Raw genomic sequence first — 16,338 nt, 5'->3', positions numbered from 1 at the left:
GCTGCCACTGCCTCATTACCCTGTGCCCTATGGCCTGGGCATTGGCTGTTTAATAGGCAAGCTGGCCTAGGGCCCATCTTCTCATGGTCATAGTCAGGGGGTAGGGGGTGCTGAGCCAGAGAACTTGATGGGAAAGCCAAAGCCAGGACAAGTACAAGGATGGTCCTGCTTGGAAGCCAGAAATGATGCATATCTACTGGGACCCAGGGTAGATGTGATGAAATCACAGGCTCCCTCCAGTTCAGGGAGACTAGCATGATAATGTCAAGGCCAAAATAAGGGGGTGACTGGTACCTGAGGTAGAGAGTAAGCAGGAGGTGACTTGGCAACTGCATGCCGAACCTTGATGAGGAGGGAGGGTAGGTTTGGGTCAAACAGGGTCTTACTGGCTCCAGAAATGTCCCTGAGCCAAGGATCCTTACTCTCTCCTGCCTTTGGAGGAAGAAGGTGGTGTGAGGTGCCTCCTGAGCAAGTAGTGTAGGGTTATTTTGAATGTAGCTGTTTGGGGAGAGTGGGTTGCTGCTTTGTGTTTGTTTACAAGTCATTTGTGTTCATCCTTTCTCTGGGGACAGTAGCGTTTGTTTGGTGAACGCATCCTGAGCTTCTCTCATGAGCTGAATGCTATGGGAGAGGGCCTGAACCAGACAGAACCTGCTCTCTGTTAGACTGTAAGAGGAAGTGGCAGAGAGGAGGAGTTAAAGGAGCTAAGAGAGGGTAGTTAGAGCTCAGAGGATAGGGTGGAAAGGTCACTTACCTTAAAACATAAAATCTGAAGTGAAAAGGAAAGTCGAGAGAACATTCCAAATGGAAAGGCGTAGTGGAAGCAAAGACAAAGGCTTGAAGGGGCTGTTCAGGTTTCACAGGTCAGGCTTGTCTGTGACAAGTTTAGATGGAGATGTGTGCATAGGAGCAGTGGGGGTGGGGAGGGGTAGGCCAGTTGGTTAGAGCCAGATCATAGAATTTTAATGCCACAGAGGAGGTTGGTTGTGACCCTCTGGGCAGTGAAAGGTGTGCGGGCCTGGGTGGTTGTCCTACACTTAGATTACTTTGGGTCTCTGCATTCTGAGGAAAAGAGGGTGGGAGGCAGGGGCCTGATAGTTCGTCTTCCTCCACTACATTGTAAGCTCCAAGAGGACAAAGATATCTGTTTATTGAGGTATCTCTGGCACTTAGAACCATGCCTACTATATAAAAAGTAAAGATAAATATTTGTTTGAAGCATGTGAATCTTATGGCAGCCACCCAAGATCCAGGCCTAACTCATTTCACATGGCTGACAGCATCCCCAGGTCTGACCACTGGGGTCAGCCTGAGTGTAGTTTCACCAAGGAGAAGCCAAGGTGCCCTGTGGCAGGGAGGGGTGGTGGTAACTCTATGGCTGGCTGGTCCCCCTTCTGAGCCACATTGTCTTCTTCTTTGGGAACCCTAGAACTGCCTGATAAAGAGGGATGAGAATGGTTACTCTGCAGTGGTAGCTGACTTTGGCCTGGCTGAGAAGATTCCTGATGTCAGGTGGGTAGCCCTAATAGGTACTGGGGTCACAGAAGAGACTGAAGCAAAGGGAAAACTCCAGCTTCCTCCCCAGAGGCCAGAACTTGGTTACAGTTCAATCTCAGCTCCCTAAATTTGGTCAGTCTTAAGTCTGTGTCCATTCTTCAGGGAGAGGAATTCCCAATGGTCAGATATCCCAGTGCACCAGCCAGTGGCAAGCTCATTTTCCATATAATCTCTCCCCTCACCCCCACCCCACAGCATGGGGAATGAGAAGCTGGCTGTGGTGGGCTCACCCTTCTGGATGGCACCTGAGGTTCTCCGAGATGAGCCCTACAATGAAAAGGTGAGTCTGGGGACCCCAGGGCCTGGTTCTTCTTAGAATCCACTCTTAGCAGAAAAGTGTCCAGGATCACCCTGTATGTTCACGGTAAAGATCTACATCCTGCTCAGAGCAGGGTTAGTACTTGGCAGCTGCCCAGTAAGTGAACTGAATGAAATACAAGGCTTGGGCCTGGGCTGGTGGACCTGAGGGGCAGAGACTCTACCTCTCACCCCACTGAGAAGAAAACTGAGGTCTTACTATCCACCAGGCGGACGTGTTCTCTTATGGTATCATCCTCTGTGAGATCATCGCCCGCATCCAAGCTGATCCGGACTATCTTCCTCGCACAGAGGTGAGCTGCAGGCATAGGGGACAGTGCCACTGGGATGGGGCTGGTTTTGAGGCTATGGAACTGTTGTTCCTGCGGGGGGAGTTGCTGCAACTGTGTGGTTACTCTTCTTTGGGGGCAACTCTCAGCCTCTCCTAAGCAGGGTAGGATGGGTGGAGGGATTAATGACTAGTCTACCAATGTCCCCTCCCCACCATACCCATCCACAGAACTTCGGGCTAGACTATGATGCTTTCCAGCATATGGTGGGAGACTGTCCCCCAGACTTTCTGCAGCTCACCTTCAACTGCTGTAACGTGAGTGTGTCCCTCCCCTCCCCCCCCTTCCCCCCCCAGCTTTGGTCAGGGACTGGCTGAAACGCTTTCACCTGGTTAGGACTGTAGGGACAGACTGCTCATTAAGGTTCATGAGGAGCCTCATTTTCACTGATGAGTGGCAGTGCCCATTTCTGCTCCCCCAGGCCTAACAGACTGTCCAGAGCTGTGGACCAAGAAAAGGAACTCTGCCTTGTATTGTAGTCTTCAGCCTGCAGGGTAGACTCACCACCTCTTGCTTTGGATATTGATAGAGCTCTGGTCAGGTTTCGATTGCACTTTGGGTCCAGCTGGTCTTAAGGCCTATGGGAAGAATTTTTATTAGCCCTTATTTTATATAGCTCTGGGGCTGGACCTACCTGTTATGACCAAGGGGTAGCTGGGCTTTGTCCAGGTAGTTCCCAGAAACATGTTAGCAGCAGAACTCAAGAATAGAACAAACTAATGTTAAGCATACTCTCTTGGAGGGCTCTGTGCCCAACAAGGGGATAAGACACATACAGAAAGGGTGCTGATAGGGGAGGATATTAGACAACAGCATCTCCCCTAACCTTAGCTCTGGGAATCACCCTCATGATCTGGGACCTTCAGAAAAGATCTTAGTTACACATCTGAATCTTAAAAGATGCCAGAAACGGACTCAAAAGCCATCCTTGGGGTGGAAAAAAGGAGGGCAGGGCTAATGGCTGGTGTGCATGACCACAGATGGACCCCAAACTGCGCCCATCCTTTGTGGAGATTGGGAAGACCTTGGAGGAAATTCTGAGCCATCTACAGGAAGAAGAGCTGGAGACAGACAGGAAGCTACAGCCCACAGCCAAGGGTAAGAGATTAGACCATAGTGTTTCACCTGATCCCAAGGGAAGAAATTAGGATGCGGGGCCTTCCTCTCTAAGGCTGATTGCAGGATCTCATGTCCAGAAGAAAGGCAGAGGGGCAGGGAATGATGGAAGAAGCACTGGACTCTTGAGTTATGACCTGGCATAGTGCCTCTTTTCTCATTGTTGAAACACTTTGTGGCAGAAGGTGCTGCTTCTGTTTGTCACGACTGCTATGAGTAACCCTGACTTGACTGTTTTTCAGGACTCTTGGACAAAGGACCTGGTGTAAAGAGACTGAGCTCACTGGATGACAAAATCCCTCCCAAGTCCCCACGCCCAAGACGTACTATCTGGCTGTCTCGAAGCCAGTCAGACATCTTTTCTCGTAAGCCCCCACGTACAGTAAACGTTTTGGACCCCTACTACCGGCCACAACGAGGTGGTGCTGTCCGCACCCCCAAAATCAACCCTTTCAGTGCTCGCCAGGACCTCAAGGGAGGCAAGATCAAGTTCTTTGACCTGCCCAGCAAGTCTGTCATCTCCCTGGTATTTGACCTGGATGCACCAGGGCCTGGAACTCTGCATCTGGCTGACTGGCAGGAGCCCTTGGCACCACCTGCTCGCCGGTGGCGTTCTCTGCCTGGTTCACCAGAGTTCTTGCATCAAGCCTGTCCGTTTGTGGGCCGAGAAGAATCACTATCTGATGGGCCCCCACCACGCCTCAGTAGTCTCAAGTACAGAGTAAGAGAGATCCCGCCATTCCGAGCATCTGCCCTACCACCTGTTCCGGCCCATGAAGCCATGGACTGCTCCAGTCCTCAGGAAGAAAACGGTTTTGGGCCCAGGTCCCAGGGGGCCAGTCCATGCCTTGCAGGTGCCTCTGAGGAGATGGAGGTAGAAGAAAGGCCACGAGGCTCGGCTCCAGTCCCTTTTTCTGTCTCAGGCATAGGAGGCCTGAAAACCCGGGGAGAACAGGATGGGTGAGGGGGGTTAGTCCCACCTCACCTTGGGGGTGAACCTTCAGTTGATGCCACTGGGCCCCCTTGTGCATAGCCTTGACTCTTCCCTGTGGCCTACAGAGCAGGCCGGCTCGGCCAAGCCAAGCTCAATCTGGGGGCTCCAAGTGCCTAATTGCTGTGCATGAGGAGAGAGAGCAGTGAAAGGCCTTCCTACTTTGGGCCAACAGCTGATATCACGCTTCTGAAAATCCAGCAAGGAGGTTTGGCTCCCACCCGACTCCCAATGTACTTCCCCAGACAGGACCAGAGGACTCCCCTAGTTCTAGTTTGAGCTGGCAGGCAACTATTACCCCAGGTTCTTCTCCCACTCCAGGTCTGTCTTTTGCCCTTTCCTGGGCATATAAGCTACTGGATGGAACTTGGAGCTGACCAGGAAGCCATAAACAGCATGGCTATTTCTCAGACCTGAAGACTGGGAAGCTTCTTGCCAGTACGTCTAAGACACTTGAAAAATTGCTGTTTGCACTTACTGCACAGTCAGACCACATCACTACATTTCTATGCAAGGGGAGGGTGAGGCAGCGTGGTGGTCATGGCTCTTAGCTAACCTATTCAAAGATCTTTTCCAGTTGATTAATCTATTTTCATATTTATGAAGGAGTCTTAATGTTCTGCCCCATAAAACTTTCAACCTTGTGGTTGGGAGTGGGGCTGGTTTTGTAGGCCCCAGGGCCTGCTCTATGTATTTGTCAACATGTGATACACTCAGTTGGTTAAATGGTTTATACATGGACTGATTTTCTTCCCTTCCTGCTATGGCTGGAGCTATGGGAACAGTCAAGTCCTTAAAGAGCCGCGATAAGAAATAACCAAAGATGAAGCTGGTCAAATATTTTCATAACTTGTTTCTGTTGATTTTTTGGTAATATTTTTTCCCAAGACACTTTCAGATTTAAAAATAAATAAAGTCGGTGTTACAGGTGCTGGTCAGCCTTCTTATGTGTACCTTTGTTCTTCAGCCTCTGGGGTAAAGAAGGTTCCAGGACTGATGCAGCAGTATCTCTGCCAAGACCCCCTCCCCCACAACTCTGTAGAAGTTGGAAGTAGGACATTCACAGGCTAGAGGGACCCAGACACTTGCATTCCACTCTCAGTTCTCGACCTGGGCCCTGAGCACTAGGCAGCAGTTGTGTCAGCTGCTGCCCCAAGCTAGCTTCATTTTCTGGTTGTGGGCTTTGGAGGAACGGGAGAACTGGCTCTTAGCCACTGTGAGGGGTACAGCTTTGCCACTCAGGTATACCTTGTTGTGGCATTCAGGCAGCCAGGGCCCAGAGCTACAGATCTGGGGTCCTTGGCTCACTCCCACATAGGCCATTACATAACCTGTCATAAAAGCATCAAAACCAGCCCGATGCAACCCATCCCCAGCCACTGGGTGAGGACTAGCTTGACCTCCTGGTGCTTCTGAGGTAACCACATCAGCTGTTTCCAGCCCTGGTGCTTTGAGTCCCATCTCCAAGTCATTTTTGTGACCTTGCTCCAAGCCAGGCTGCCTCTTAGTCTCATCCTCGGCCACTTCCTGCTCAATTTCCTCAGCCTTGAGGGCATCCCCACAGACCTGCTTCATGGGAGGGCCGCCCTCATTTTCCTCAGAGGTCTGTTTCCCAGGCAGTCCCGACAAAGCCCTCCGCCGTTTTTCCCTGCGTCGCCGCCGTCGCCGCTTGTCCTCCACCACAGCCTCATCAGTGTCAATGATAAGGTCAATATCGTGGGACCGAGGACACTGTGGTCCCAGGGGGCACCAGCCATAGGCCTAGAGGTAGGAAAGAGGCTTAGACAGGGATTCCACATCAGAACCTCCCCTCTCCCAGGAAACGGGTGGGTGCTCTCACCGAAAAGTTGTCACAGATGCTGGTGGAATGAGGACGGTGGGTTGCAGGGGGCATGCAGCAGCGGTAGTCAATATGGGCCCTCATGCTAGTAGGATAGCTGCAGAACTCCAGGGTAAGGTGTGGGCTGCCAGCTGCCCGCTGCTTCCCATTTTCCCGCTCACTGCAACAGCACAAGAGGGTATTGGTCCACTAGCGTATAAACTCCATGGGAATAGGGTTTTTTTGGTCTGTTTTGCTCACTGCTGAATCCTCAGCACCTAAAACAGTGCCTTGCACCTGGTAGGCACTCAATAAATACCTTAAGTAAACGAAATAGTCAGGCTTATACCAGGCCCCATCCCTAAACCTCAACCAGTTCCTCACCATTTCCGGAAAGCATATTCTAGGTAGGAGGCCACGAAGCGGGCATGAAACTCAGCAGCATATTTGGTGTCATAAATGCCGGCTGGGAACATTTCACACAGGTCCGCAGTGAAGGTTCCCAAGCTCTCAGGAAGGTGGGCATAGAAGTTCTGGTACAAGAACACCAAGTCTATGAGACCATTGTGTAGTACCAGGGGCCGGCGGGCCCGGATTAGCTCCAGGAACAGTGTCCTCACTGACTGGCTCTGACTCTCATCACCCTGGGTAGAAAGAAAGAAAGGTCATCAGGAAGAACAGTCCCCCAGGAGCCTCTTTTGCAGGACACTTATCCCTGGCTCCCCTACCTGGAAAGCTCCCCATCCCTGCCTTACCCAATGCTATTCTCCTATGTATCAAGCTTGTTTCCCCAGTCCTGTCCCTAGTGATTTCCCATACTCCTTAAGAAGCAGATCCTCCCTATGTACCCAGCCTAGGTTAGGAAGAAATGAAGCCACAGAAGGGGCAGTCTCAAGGCTGGAGACCTACCTTGTCATTACCCTTGTGGTAAGGGATACCCTGTGCATACTGCCGGTTGAAGTTGAAGCCATGCTGTACCAAGAACTGTACAGACTTTGGTTCTATCACATACTCTTCCATGCAGAGCAGGGTCAGATTAAACACCTGAGCCAGGTATGAGTGTTCACCCTGGGAGAGAAAGGATCTGCTATATCAGGATTTCGGATAAACACCTCATATCTGATGTTCCCAGGATCTCAACCCTCCTCCCTGGCAGCCAAAGACCAGGGATAGATGTGAGATCAGCCCATACCTTATCTGGCTGCTGCTTGAAGCAGGCGAGGCCCAGGGAGAGAATAGAACGGGTCCTGGCAGCATGACACACGGACTTGTAACGTTCCTCGATGCACCTTGGGGTTGGGTTTAGGGGGTGGCTGTGGCTGGAAGCTAGCCCTCAAACCACCCAGGACTGTGATTTCTACTCCAGGGATGAGGTCTTCCCCTCCTGCCAAGGCTGGCAATAAGATCAGGGCTTATACTTACTGGTTCAGCAAACTCTTCCTGTCCCCAAGCCCACTCAGTTCCTATGAGTAGGTAAAGGGAGAGGTGTGTTAGGTTTCCAGCACCAACCAGCCCTTTCAAAATTACCTGTCCTCCCCATTCCCCAACCCTCACCGTGTCCACAGCCACGAAGCTAGCTGTCTTTATGGCCAGTAGGAGGGATGGCCACATCTCCTTGAAGTTGTCACTTTGCACATCCACCACGGGAACCTGGACTACTAGCTCCTCCCCAGACTTTGTGATTTTGCTGACACCACCTGAGGGTAAGGAGAGGGATGGATGTTAATGCTCAGGCAGGAGTCCAGGGAAACTGATACCAAGGTAGGCCATGGCTGGGGGCGGAATGTTGGGGGGCAGTTTCCATTAAGGCAAATGGCAGCTTTCTCCTCAAAGCCTTTGTATCACACATGCTTTGCACACAGGCCTTGGAGTGCACAGTGCCCTCCCTCAATTTGGGGAAAGAAAGCCTGCATCTTCCAGTGGTTTATGTGAGCTTTTGGGAAAACTACTTCTCCCATCAGCATCACATAATCCGCAGAAGAGGAAGGTTGGACTACACGATCTTTTCACGGCATCCTGCAGGAAATATTTTGCAGGGCTTGAGGAGTGCGACTCCTTTAATGTCCCACAAGGCTCCATGATAGTACTGTTTCCACGGTGCCCCAGTAGCCAAAAGTGGTGGTAGCCACTATGCCCCGGAGCCTCATAAATAATTCCTCACACCCAAGCTCCCAATACTTCCGACTTCTTTGGACCTCGACTCCCAATCCACTGCACGTAACTATGAGCTTTAGACTACTCTCCCGACATGCCCCTATGGCCCCCGGCTATGCTCCCAACACGCCAGGCTTTTGCAGCCGAGCTGCGGTGCACACCGGGACTTGTAGTCTCCTCGTGGCTGGTTCAGCGGGAAGGAGCTAGTCCTCTGAACGTTGTTAAGTCGGTTTCTAGAGCCGTGAGCCCGAGGCCTTCCCCTTCCCGGAGCGCAGAGTTTTAAGGTGGGAGCCCTGGGAAGCCACTCACCATCAGGGGCCGCTGGGGCTGAGACTGTGACATCGTCACTGTCGGCGGCCATGACACGGAGGGTCGCTCGCCTGAGCAGTGTGTGGGTACGCGGGGCTTCCGCTTTTCTCCGCTCAGCTCCCGCTGAAGGGATCGGGGCGGGGCCTGGCCCCCCGGAGTCGCAGACGGGTCTGACTTCCGTTTACACCTCCCGGGTCTGGCGCGAAGGCGGTGTCCCGGCGCGCGCTAGGACTTCTTTGACTGGCGCGGCGCGCATCGGAGCCACGCCCTCCGGCGTGCGTGGGAAGTCGGGCGCTGAAGATTGCGCGGGAGGTAATTCCTTTCCCGCGTACATCTTGCGGGAACGTGGGCGGCTACTTTATGCTGTCTTCATCCGCTCGGCCCCGGGTTGGGGGTGGGGGGGCTCCGGAGGAGGTATGGCTACCCGGATGCAGCCTAAAGTCCGCACAGGAGTTATACAGAGAGGAGTGTGAGGGAAAGAAGGATATTTTGGGAATAGGCAAGTTCCTAGGGAGGAATGGGAACTTCACGTCTGGGAAGTGAAAAGGCGGGGAGGGGGCCGCGGGGCGAGGCTGCGAGAGGAGTTAGAGCCACCGACTGGCTGGGAAGCCTTTGAAATAACATAGGGAAGCGATAATAAGGGCTTGAATTAAGGCCCTGGCAGCAGGGACGGCAAGGAAGGGACAACTTGTAAGCACTTAGGAGGTATATTTGACTTAGAGAGTGATTGGATTTGACTCCTGATACCACGAGAGACATGTTCTTTCTCAAAGGCTCCGGTTCCCATCTGGACCCACCAAGGAGTCAATCCTTTCTCCTTAGTTAATCACTGTTTCTAGTTCATCTTCAGCCTTTCTCTCTCAGCTCTTTTTCATCATTATTCAGAATTGTTTGGATTTCTCCCATCCCGTTAATTAAGTGTTTATCGTATACAGTTTACTTAGCATGGTGCTAAGCTCTGGGGACTCAACAGACAACAAGAGATTCAGTCCTTGCTCGTGGAGTTTTATAGCCAAGTAGGGGAAGCAGACCGTCATCAAACAAACACGAATGAAAAATTACAATTAATATAAGAGGAAAAATGGAGAATTACACAAGAGGGTAAGACTGGGGGGCTGATTTGGAAATTTAAGTCAAGACCTGAAAGAATGAGTGAGAAGCACAGGATAAGACCTGTCCAAGTAGAGGGAAAGGATTGGGTGAGGTGGACAGACACCTGAATTATTGAAGCAACTATTTAGGCAAATAAATGGCTGGAACATAGTGAGGGGATGAGGCAGGTGGGGATCTTTGGAGTTTACAGAACTATTTTAAGAGGATTGGTTTCTCAGAGCAAGAAGTGTGACAAAGTGCTTCAGTGGCTTACAAGGTACTTAGTGATTTTATGCTCCCCACCTTCTTTACCTCTGACCTCATCTACTACTCATCCTTCTTCAGGCCCTTTTAACCACACTGGCTTCCTTATTATTCTGCAAACAGGCACCTTCCTTAAGGCCATTCCACTAGCTCTTGTTTAGGATGCCTTTCCCACAGGTATCCACATGGCTAACTCCTTCAACTGCCATAAATCATTGGTCAAATACTACTTTAATAAGGCCCACCTTGACCATGCACTTTAAAATTGCAACATTCCACCACCACCACTCCTTATCCCTTCACCTATTCCTTTTCTCTTAATGCTAGTATTTACCACTTGACATCCTATATAATTTACTTATGTGTATTATTATTATTATTATTTTGCTCTCCATTAGAATACAGGTTTCATGAGGACAGGAACCTTTGGTGTTTTAATTACTGAAGTATTCCAAGTACTTAAAACTGCTTGGCACAGAGTAGGTACTACATAAATATTTATTCAGTGAATTAGTGGGAAGCCATTGAAGGTTTTAAGTAAGAAAGTGACATGATCATGTCTTATGAGACTGCTGTACTCTGGAGAATGGATTGTAGAATGAATTACGGAGTTGGTGAGTTTGGTAAAGGAAGTTTGGCTATGAAGGGGAGGAGTGGCTGTTGTAAAAGGGGTTGAGGAGCAGTGCCCTGAGCTTGGACAATTTAGAAGAGACCATTCTTTAAAGGGGGGAAGGAAAAGGAGAATGCAGATGAGTGCAGAGTGTAGTAAATCTGTACATTCATTTTTTTCTCTGAAGGAGGAAGCAAGCTCTTTTGATGAAAATGAGGTGATAAAGTCAGGTTTTAAGGAGAGAGTTTGAAGCAGGAGCTCTTCAGGTACTGCAGTACAGCACAGCACCAGAGTGCAGTCCCTGGAAGCAGACCTTTTGGGTTTGGGTGGACAAGTTGCCTAATCTCTACAAGCCTCAGTTTCCTCATCACTAAAATGGAGGTAATACTAGAATGTACCTAATGGAGTCATCTGGAGATTGTGCAAGAAATTGGTAAAATACTTAGCATAAGGCCTGGCATACAGTATACCTCCACTAACTGTTGGTTATATAGAGAAATGGGCACCAAAAGAACAGGGAGCAGTGAATATCAATTTCTCATTGAAATTGAGATCTATTTCTCATTACCAATTGCCAGCCAGCTATGATTTACTAGACCAGGAAAAGATTAGTAATAAAAACTAGCTCATCCCCTTCTACCACCCCAACTTGCCATCTGCTCTCAGGCAAATCTTTTACCATCCCTGGTGCACCTGGGTGGCTTAGTCAGTTAAGCATTCACCTTCTGCTCAGGTCATGATCTAGCAGTTCGTGGGTTCTAGCCCTTGGGTCGGACTCTGTGCTGACAACTGCTTTGGATTCTGTGTCTCCCTCTCTCTCTGTCTATGTCTCTCTCTCTCTCTCTTTCAAATAAAATAAACATTAAAAAAATATCTTAACCATCTCTGATCCTTGGTTTCTCCTTTCTGCAGAATGGGGGTTGGACTACATGACTGCTAAAGCCTGTTTTGATGTAAATGTGCCACATCTCTAAGCAGATAAACATCCTACCTGCCTCATGCTCTTAGACACACCTAAAGAAGCCCTGCCCAGGGGTGCCTGGGTGGTTCAGTTGGTTAAGCGTCCAACTTCAGTTCAGGTCATGATCTCATGGTTTGCGGGTTCGAGCTCCGCATAAGGCTCTGTGCTGACAGCCAGCTCAGAGCCTGGAGCCTGTTTCAGATTCTGTGTCTCCCTCTCTCTCTGATCCTCCCCTGCTCTCTCTCTCTCTCTCTCTCAGAAATAAATAAAACATTAAAAAAAAAAAAAAGAAGAAGAAGAAGCCCTGTCCACACGTACAGTCACAGTAAACATCAGGGACACAGAGGTCCTCCTGCACAGGACCCAGCCCAGCCCCAGCCTCTTCTTTTGTGTGTGTCTCCAGGACTATGCTAATGTTGGTCCCTCTGAAGTCACTTGCAGAAACTCAGCCCTACTGGTCATACCTCAGTGCCACAGCCAGCCAAGAGCAAAGCCATGAGCATCTGGAGAGTAAGAAAAGCTAGGCACTCTATAATGAGTGCTATAGAGAAGGTGGCTGTACTCACTGAAGTGCCCCAAGATTCAGCCTCATTGTGACAGACTACTTTGGGCTTTCTCTTCTAGGCCATCATGAAGAAGCCACAAACCGCTGTGAGGAGTTGTCGCAGAAAGCAGGCATCCAGCCAGGAGGGAAGGGAGAAGCAGGTCCTTAGCAGCAGCCAGGTCAAGCCTTCTACCCGTGATGGTGAGGAGCTTGGTCTGAGTCAAGTTTAAGGGGTTGGTTTCATTGGCCATGAGAAGGAGGTCGATTCAAGCTGGGAAGGCAGCATGGTTGTACGTCAAGGCTTTAAGGGACTAGTTATGATCTAATTCTGACTTTGCTGTGTATCTTAGGGATGATTGCTCTGAGTGGCTACTTTCTTACCAGTGACATGGAGTGGTAGCCTGTGCATTTCCTTCCTCATGTGGCTTTCATGGGATCGAATGAGTTTATGAGCCTGAAAGTGTTTTGTAAATGGGAAAGTCCTGAACAGGTATATATTATGCTTGGCTGAAATTGTTGGATTTTCATCATGACCCAGAAACAAAGGAGCCAGCAGTACCACCCTAGGAAAGTTAAGGCTAGAAATTCGGTTAAGGTTACACACATCTGGAGAATTTTGGTCTGACTCCGGGTTCAAAGCTTAAGCAAGGGGTTTTGGGAAGCCCTAAGGGGGCAGTGCTGAATACAGTGTCCCAGGTACCTGGTGCACAGCTCTTGCAGGGACTATGCCTAAATTTTCTGAGGCCCCTGCAGGCTTGGCCAGACGACACAAGGAGGTGGTATTGCAGGCCTCTGTCTCCCCATACCACCTATTCAGAGACATAGCTGAGGTCACAGTCTTTCGGGAGAACCTTCTGAGCTGGTACGACCGAGAAAAACGGGACCTGCCCTGGAGAAGGCGGGTAAGCAGGCGAGGGGCAGAGACAGTGGGGTGGGGGGCTGCTGCCAGGCCCCCTCCACACTAACTCCGTGTCTGGGATTGCATTGGCAGGCAGAGGGTGAAGTGGACCCGGACAGGCGGGCGTACGCTGGTGAGTGCATCTCCTGAGAGCAGGGCTGCTTTGCCTGGATGCCCACTGGTCTGGGGTGTAGGGGTCGTGGGCTGGGAGCAGGGCAGCTCAGCAGTGCCCTCATGCCAACCCCTCTCCCCCAGTGTGGGTCTCAGAGGTCATGCTGCAGCAGACCCAGGTTGCCACGGTGATCGACTATTATACCCGATGGATGCAGGTGACTTCAGGGAAAGAAGGGGAGGGTCATTGAGCCAGACTCCAGAAAGAGCCTAGCCTTTGGGGTGGGGGTAAAGAAGTCTTCCTTCACCTCCCTCACCCTTGACCTTTCTTCCTTTTGATCACCTTCGGGCTCTAGAAGTGGCCAACGCTGCAGGACCTGGCTAGTGCGTCCCTGGAGGTGAGTGCCACCCTAGGGTAGGGGAAATGGGTACAACTGAGGACTGACCACTGATCTCTCTGACTCTACCCACAGGAGGTGAACCAGCTCTGGGCTGGCCTGGGCTACTACTCTCGAGGCCGGCGGCTGCAGGAGGGAGCCCAGAAGGTAAGGGGGAAACAGGGAGGGTGAGCCCCAGGGCCTCAGGTGGCTCATAACCTTGAGCCTCCCACCCCAACCAGGTGGTAAAGGAGCTAGGGGGCCATGTGCCACATACAGCAGAGACTCTGCAGAAGCTTCTGCCTGGCGTGGGGCGGTACACAGCTGGGGCCATTGCCTCCATTGCCTTTGGCCAGGTGAGTCCATAGCCCACCCCTACTTTGTATGTGCCCACCCTCCTTCCTCCTAGACCAGGCTGATTCCTGGATTCCTCTGTGCCAGGCAACCGGTGTGGTAGATGGGAATGTAGTACGGGTGCTGTGTCGTGTCCGAGCCATTGGTGCTGATCCTGGAAGCACCTTTGTCTCCCAGCAGCTCTGGTAAGATATTGGGGTAACGGGAGACTGGGAAGGGTATCTCCAAAGTGTCTTTGGCTCACAGCAATGTTTCCTTGTAGGAGCTTAGCCCAGCAGCTGGTAGACCCAGCCCGGCCAGGGGATTTTAACCAAGCAGCCATGGAGCTGGGGGCCACAGTGTGTACCCCACAGCACCCACGGTGCAGCCAGTGCCCTGTCCAGAGCATGTGCCGGGCACACCAGAGGGTGAGCCATCTGGGGAAGGGGCAGGCAGGGGTCCTAGAGGGTGACCCCTGCCATATGACACCTTGCTTTATGCCTCTTAGGTGGAGCGGGAACAACTCTTAGCCTCACAGAGCCTGCCATGCAGTCCTGATGTGGAGGAGTGTGGTAAGTACCAGCCCCAGCCCTTCACTGCACTGCCAAGGAGCTGCTTGCGGAAGCCTCATTCTAGTTTATCCTCGTACAGTTTGAATAAGATTCTGCAGAGCTGGGCCACGACCTGCTCTCTGGGGTTGGCATCTAAGTTCACCTAAGCCTGAGTGGGGCTTAGGTATCTCTCTTCCCAGCTCCCAGCACTGAACAGTGCCAGCTGTGCTCACCTCCCACGGAGCCCTGGGACCAGACCCTGGGAGTCACCAACTTTCCCAGAAAGGCCAGTCGGAGGCCCCCCAGGGAGGAGTGCTCTGCCATCTGTGTTCTGGAGCAGCCCAGGGCCCTTGGGGGTGCTCGAATTCTGCTGGTGCAGAGGCCTAAGTCAGGTACCTGGATCCTGGGAGTGGAGGGAGTGGCATGAGCAACACCGGAGAAATGGAGGAGTCAGCAGCTAAGGCCCAGCCACACCTGGCCGTCCTTCCTCTCAGGTCTGCTGGCTGGATTGTGGGAGTTTCCGTCTGTGGCTGCAGAGCCCTCAGGGCAATGTCAACGCGAGGCCCTGCTGCAGGAACTGCAGAGTTGGGCCGGGCCCCTCCCAGCCACCCACCTCCAGCACGTTGGGCAGGTGAGTGACCAGTGGAAGGATGAGGAGAAATGGTTTTGTGGACATATCCACAGGCCTGTTTCAGTCCCTTGACCCTCCCTCCAGGTAGTCCACACCTTCTCTCACATCAAGCTGACATATCAAGTATACGGTTTGGCCCTGGAAGGGCAGACCCCGGTGACCATCACACCACCTGGTGCTCGCTGGCTGACCCGGGAGGAGTTTCACACGGCAGCTGTCTCCACCGCCATGAAAAAGGCACGACCTGTGTTGTCTTTGTGTGCTTTTTTTGTGCTTCCTATATGTTCTACGTGAACCTATTACTATGTAAACAGAAAAACCATATTTTATTTTTTATTATTTTTTAATGTTTTATTTATTTCTGAGAGAGAGAGACAGCGTGAGCAGGGGAGGGTCAGAGAAAGAGGGAGATACAGAATCTGAAGCAGGCTCCAGGCTCTGAGCTGGCTGTCAGCACAGAGCCCGACGTGGGTCTTGAATGCAATGGGATCATGACCTGAGCTGAAGTCGGATACTTAACCGACTGAGCCACCCAGGCGCCCTGAAAAACCGTATTTTAAACAGATGTACTGGGCTGTGAAATTGAGAGAACATAGGGGTCTGGCTCTTTTGGGGGAAGATGCCAGTCCTGTACTCTCCCCCTCTATCCTTGGCTAGGTGTTCCGTGTGTATGAGGGCCAACAGCCAGGGACCGGCAAGGTGAGTCTCTTGGCCCTCACCCAGGCATCTCTCCCAGGCCCGAATCCACAGGTTTTCAATGAGTTAAATGACATGTTTGGATGAACATTATCCACGCCAGGCTTCACCATAGGGAGAGGAACAGTTCTTATCTTGAGACCTTACAGTCTGGGGTCCAGGGTGGAGACGGAATAAGAACAAATGATGGAGACAATAGGGTCACAGGTGTGTGAAATGCTTGTACCGGACTTTGTGGTTTATAAGGTGGAGAGCTTTCAGTTCCAGCTGGGAGGCAAGAATCCGGAAAAGCTGCTTAGAAGATGCAGCTGGTAATTTGGATTCAAAAAATGAACCATTTTCTCCAGGTCTGGGAGGGGAATCAGCAGTAAGAATGTACTTTCCAGGCTCAAGAGTAGCGTGAGCAAAGGTGCCACAGTGCAGTTCGCAGCGCGCAAGGAGCTGTAAGCATAGCAGGCCCTGTGCAGGCCAGTCAGGGCCATGAACACCAGGCCACTGAGGCATTTCTGGTGGAGAGAGGAGTGAGGTGTGTATCTTAGAAAAAGATTACCTTGGGCTGCCATGTAGAGTTGACAGCAGAGTTTGGAAGCTTTACAGAATTCAGGTTAGAATCTGAGCTCTATCACTGCAGCGGTGAGAGGGGTGGAAGGAGGACTCTGCTGCCCCCTTAGTGCCTT

The 16,338-nt window shown here is 51.3% G+C and overlaps 3 protein-coding genes across 14 annotated transcripts in view; 2 read left to right on the top strand and 1 right to left on the bottom strand.

The window, feature by feature from the left end:
• TESK2 (testis associated actin remodelling kinase 2) overlaps window positions 1-5,242 on the top strand; it is a 145,562-nt gene extending 140,320 nt beyond the window's left edge. Inside the window, exons 6-11 of the mRNA XM_077752093.1 lie at window positions 1,430-1,512; window positions 1,753-1,837; window positions 2,085-2,168; window positions 2,375-2,461; window positions 3,185-3,302; window positions 3,563-5,242. Of these exons, the coding sequence (XP_077608219.1) occupies window positions 1,430-1,512; window positions 1,753-1,837; window positions 2,085-2,168; window positions 2,375-2,461; window positions 3,185-3,302; window positions 3,563-4,284 (1,179 nt within the window). The 3' untranslated portion in view covers window positions 4,285-5,242. The remainder of the gene's footprint in view (window positions 1-1,429; window positions 1,513-1,752; window positions 1,838-2,084; window positions 2,169-2,374; window positions 2,462-3,184; window positions 3,303-3,562) is intronic.
• On the bottom strand, window positions 5,150-8,824 carry TOE1 (target of EGR1, exonuclease). The gene is made up of 8 exons (XM_077752106.1): window positions 8,594-8,824; window positions 7,685-7,827; window positions 7,553-7,593; window positions 7,323-7,419; window positions 7,040-7,198; window positions 6,515-6,774; window positions 6,152-6,311; window positions 5,150-6,072 (listed from the first exon to the last, which is right to left on the bottom strand). The coding sequence occupies exons 1-8, from the start codon at window positions 8,643-8,645 to the stop codon at window positions 5,452-5,454; spliced, it is 1,533 nt and encodes a 510-aa protein (XP_077608232.1). The 5' UTR covers window positions 8,646-8,824; the 3' UTR covers window positions 5,150-5,451.
• Window positions 8,479-16,338, top strand: part of MUTYH (mutY DNA glycosylase) — an 8,078-nt gene continuing 218 nt past the window's right edge. The window contains exons 1-17 of one of the 12 annotated variants that reach the window (XM_077752104.1): window positions 8,752-8,905; window positions 11,924-12,030; window positions 12,145-12,265; window positions 12,818-12,966; window positions 13,056-13,095; window positions 13,218-13,291; window positions 13,430-13,471; window positions 13,547-13,618; window positions 13,693-13,806; window positions 13,892-13,989; window positions 14,067-14,211; window positions 14,292-14,355; window positions 14,535-14,726; window positions 14,829-14,965; window positions 15,050-15,202; window positions 15,623-15,664; window positions 15,765-16,275. In XM_077752104.1, coding sequence (XP_077608230.1) covers window positions 12,016-12,030; window positions 12,145-12,265; window positions 12,818-12,966; window positions 13,056-13,095; window positions 13,218-13,291; window positions 13,430-13,471; window positions 13,547-13,618; window positions 13,693-13,806; window positions 13,892-13,989; window positions 14,067-14,211; window positions 14,292-14,355; window positions 14,535-14,726; window positions 14,829-14,965; window positions 15,050-15,202; window positions 15,623-15,664; window positions 15,765-15,776 — 1,470 coding nt within the window. In that variant the 5' untranslated portion in view covers window positions 8,752-8,905; window positions 11,924-12,015 and the 3' untranslated portion in view covers window positions 15,777-16,275. The other 11 variants (XR_013332107.1, XM_077752094.1, XM_077752098.1 and 8 more) reach the window with 11 other exon arrangements.

This window comes from Crocuta crocuta, unplaced genomic scaffold (assembly GCF_008692635.1).
Source record: "Crocuta crocuta isolate KB4526 unplaced genomic scaffold, BGI_CrCroc_1.0 scaffold367, whole genome shotgun sequence".
Lineage (NCBI taxonomy): Eukaryota > Metazoa > Chordata > Mammalia > Carnivora > Hyaenidae > Crocuta > Crocuta crocuta.
Note: the sequence above shows the minus strand (reverse complement) of the source record. Positions and strands in the feature narration are given on the sequence as shown.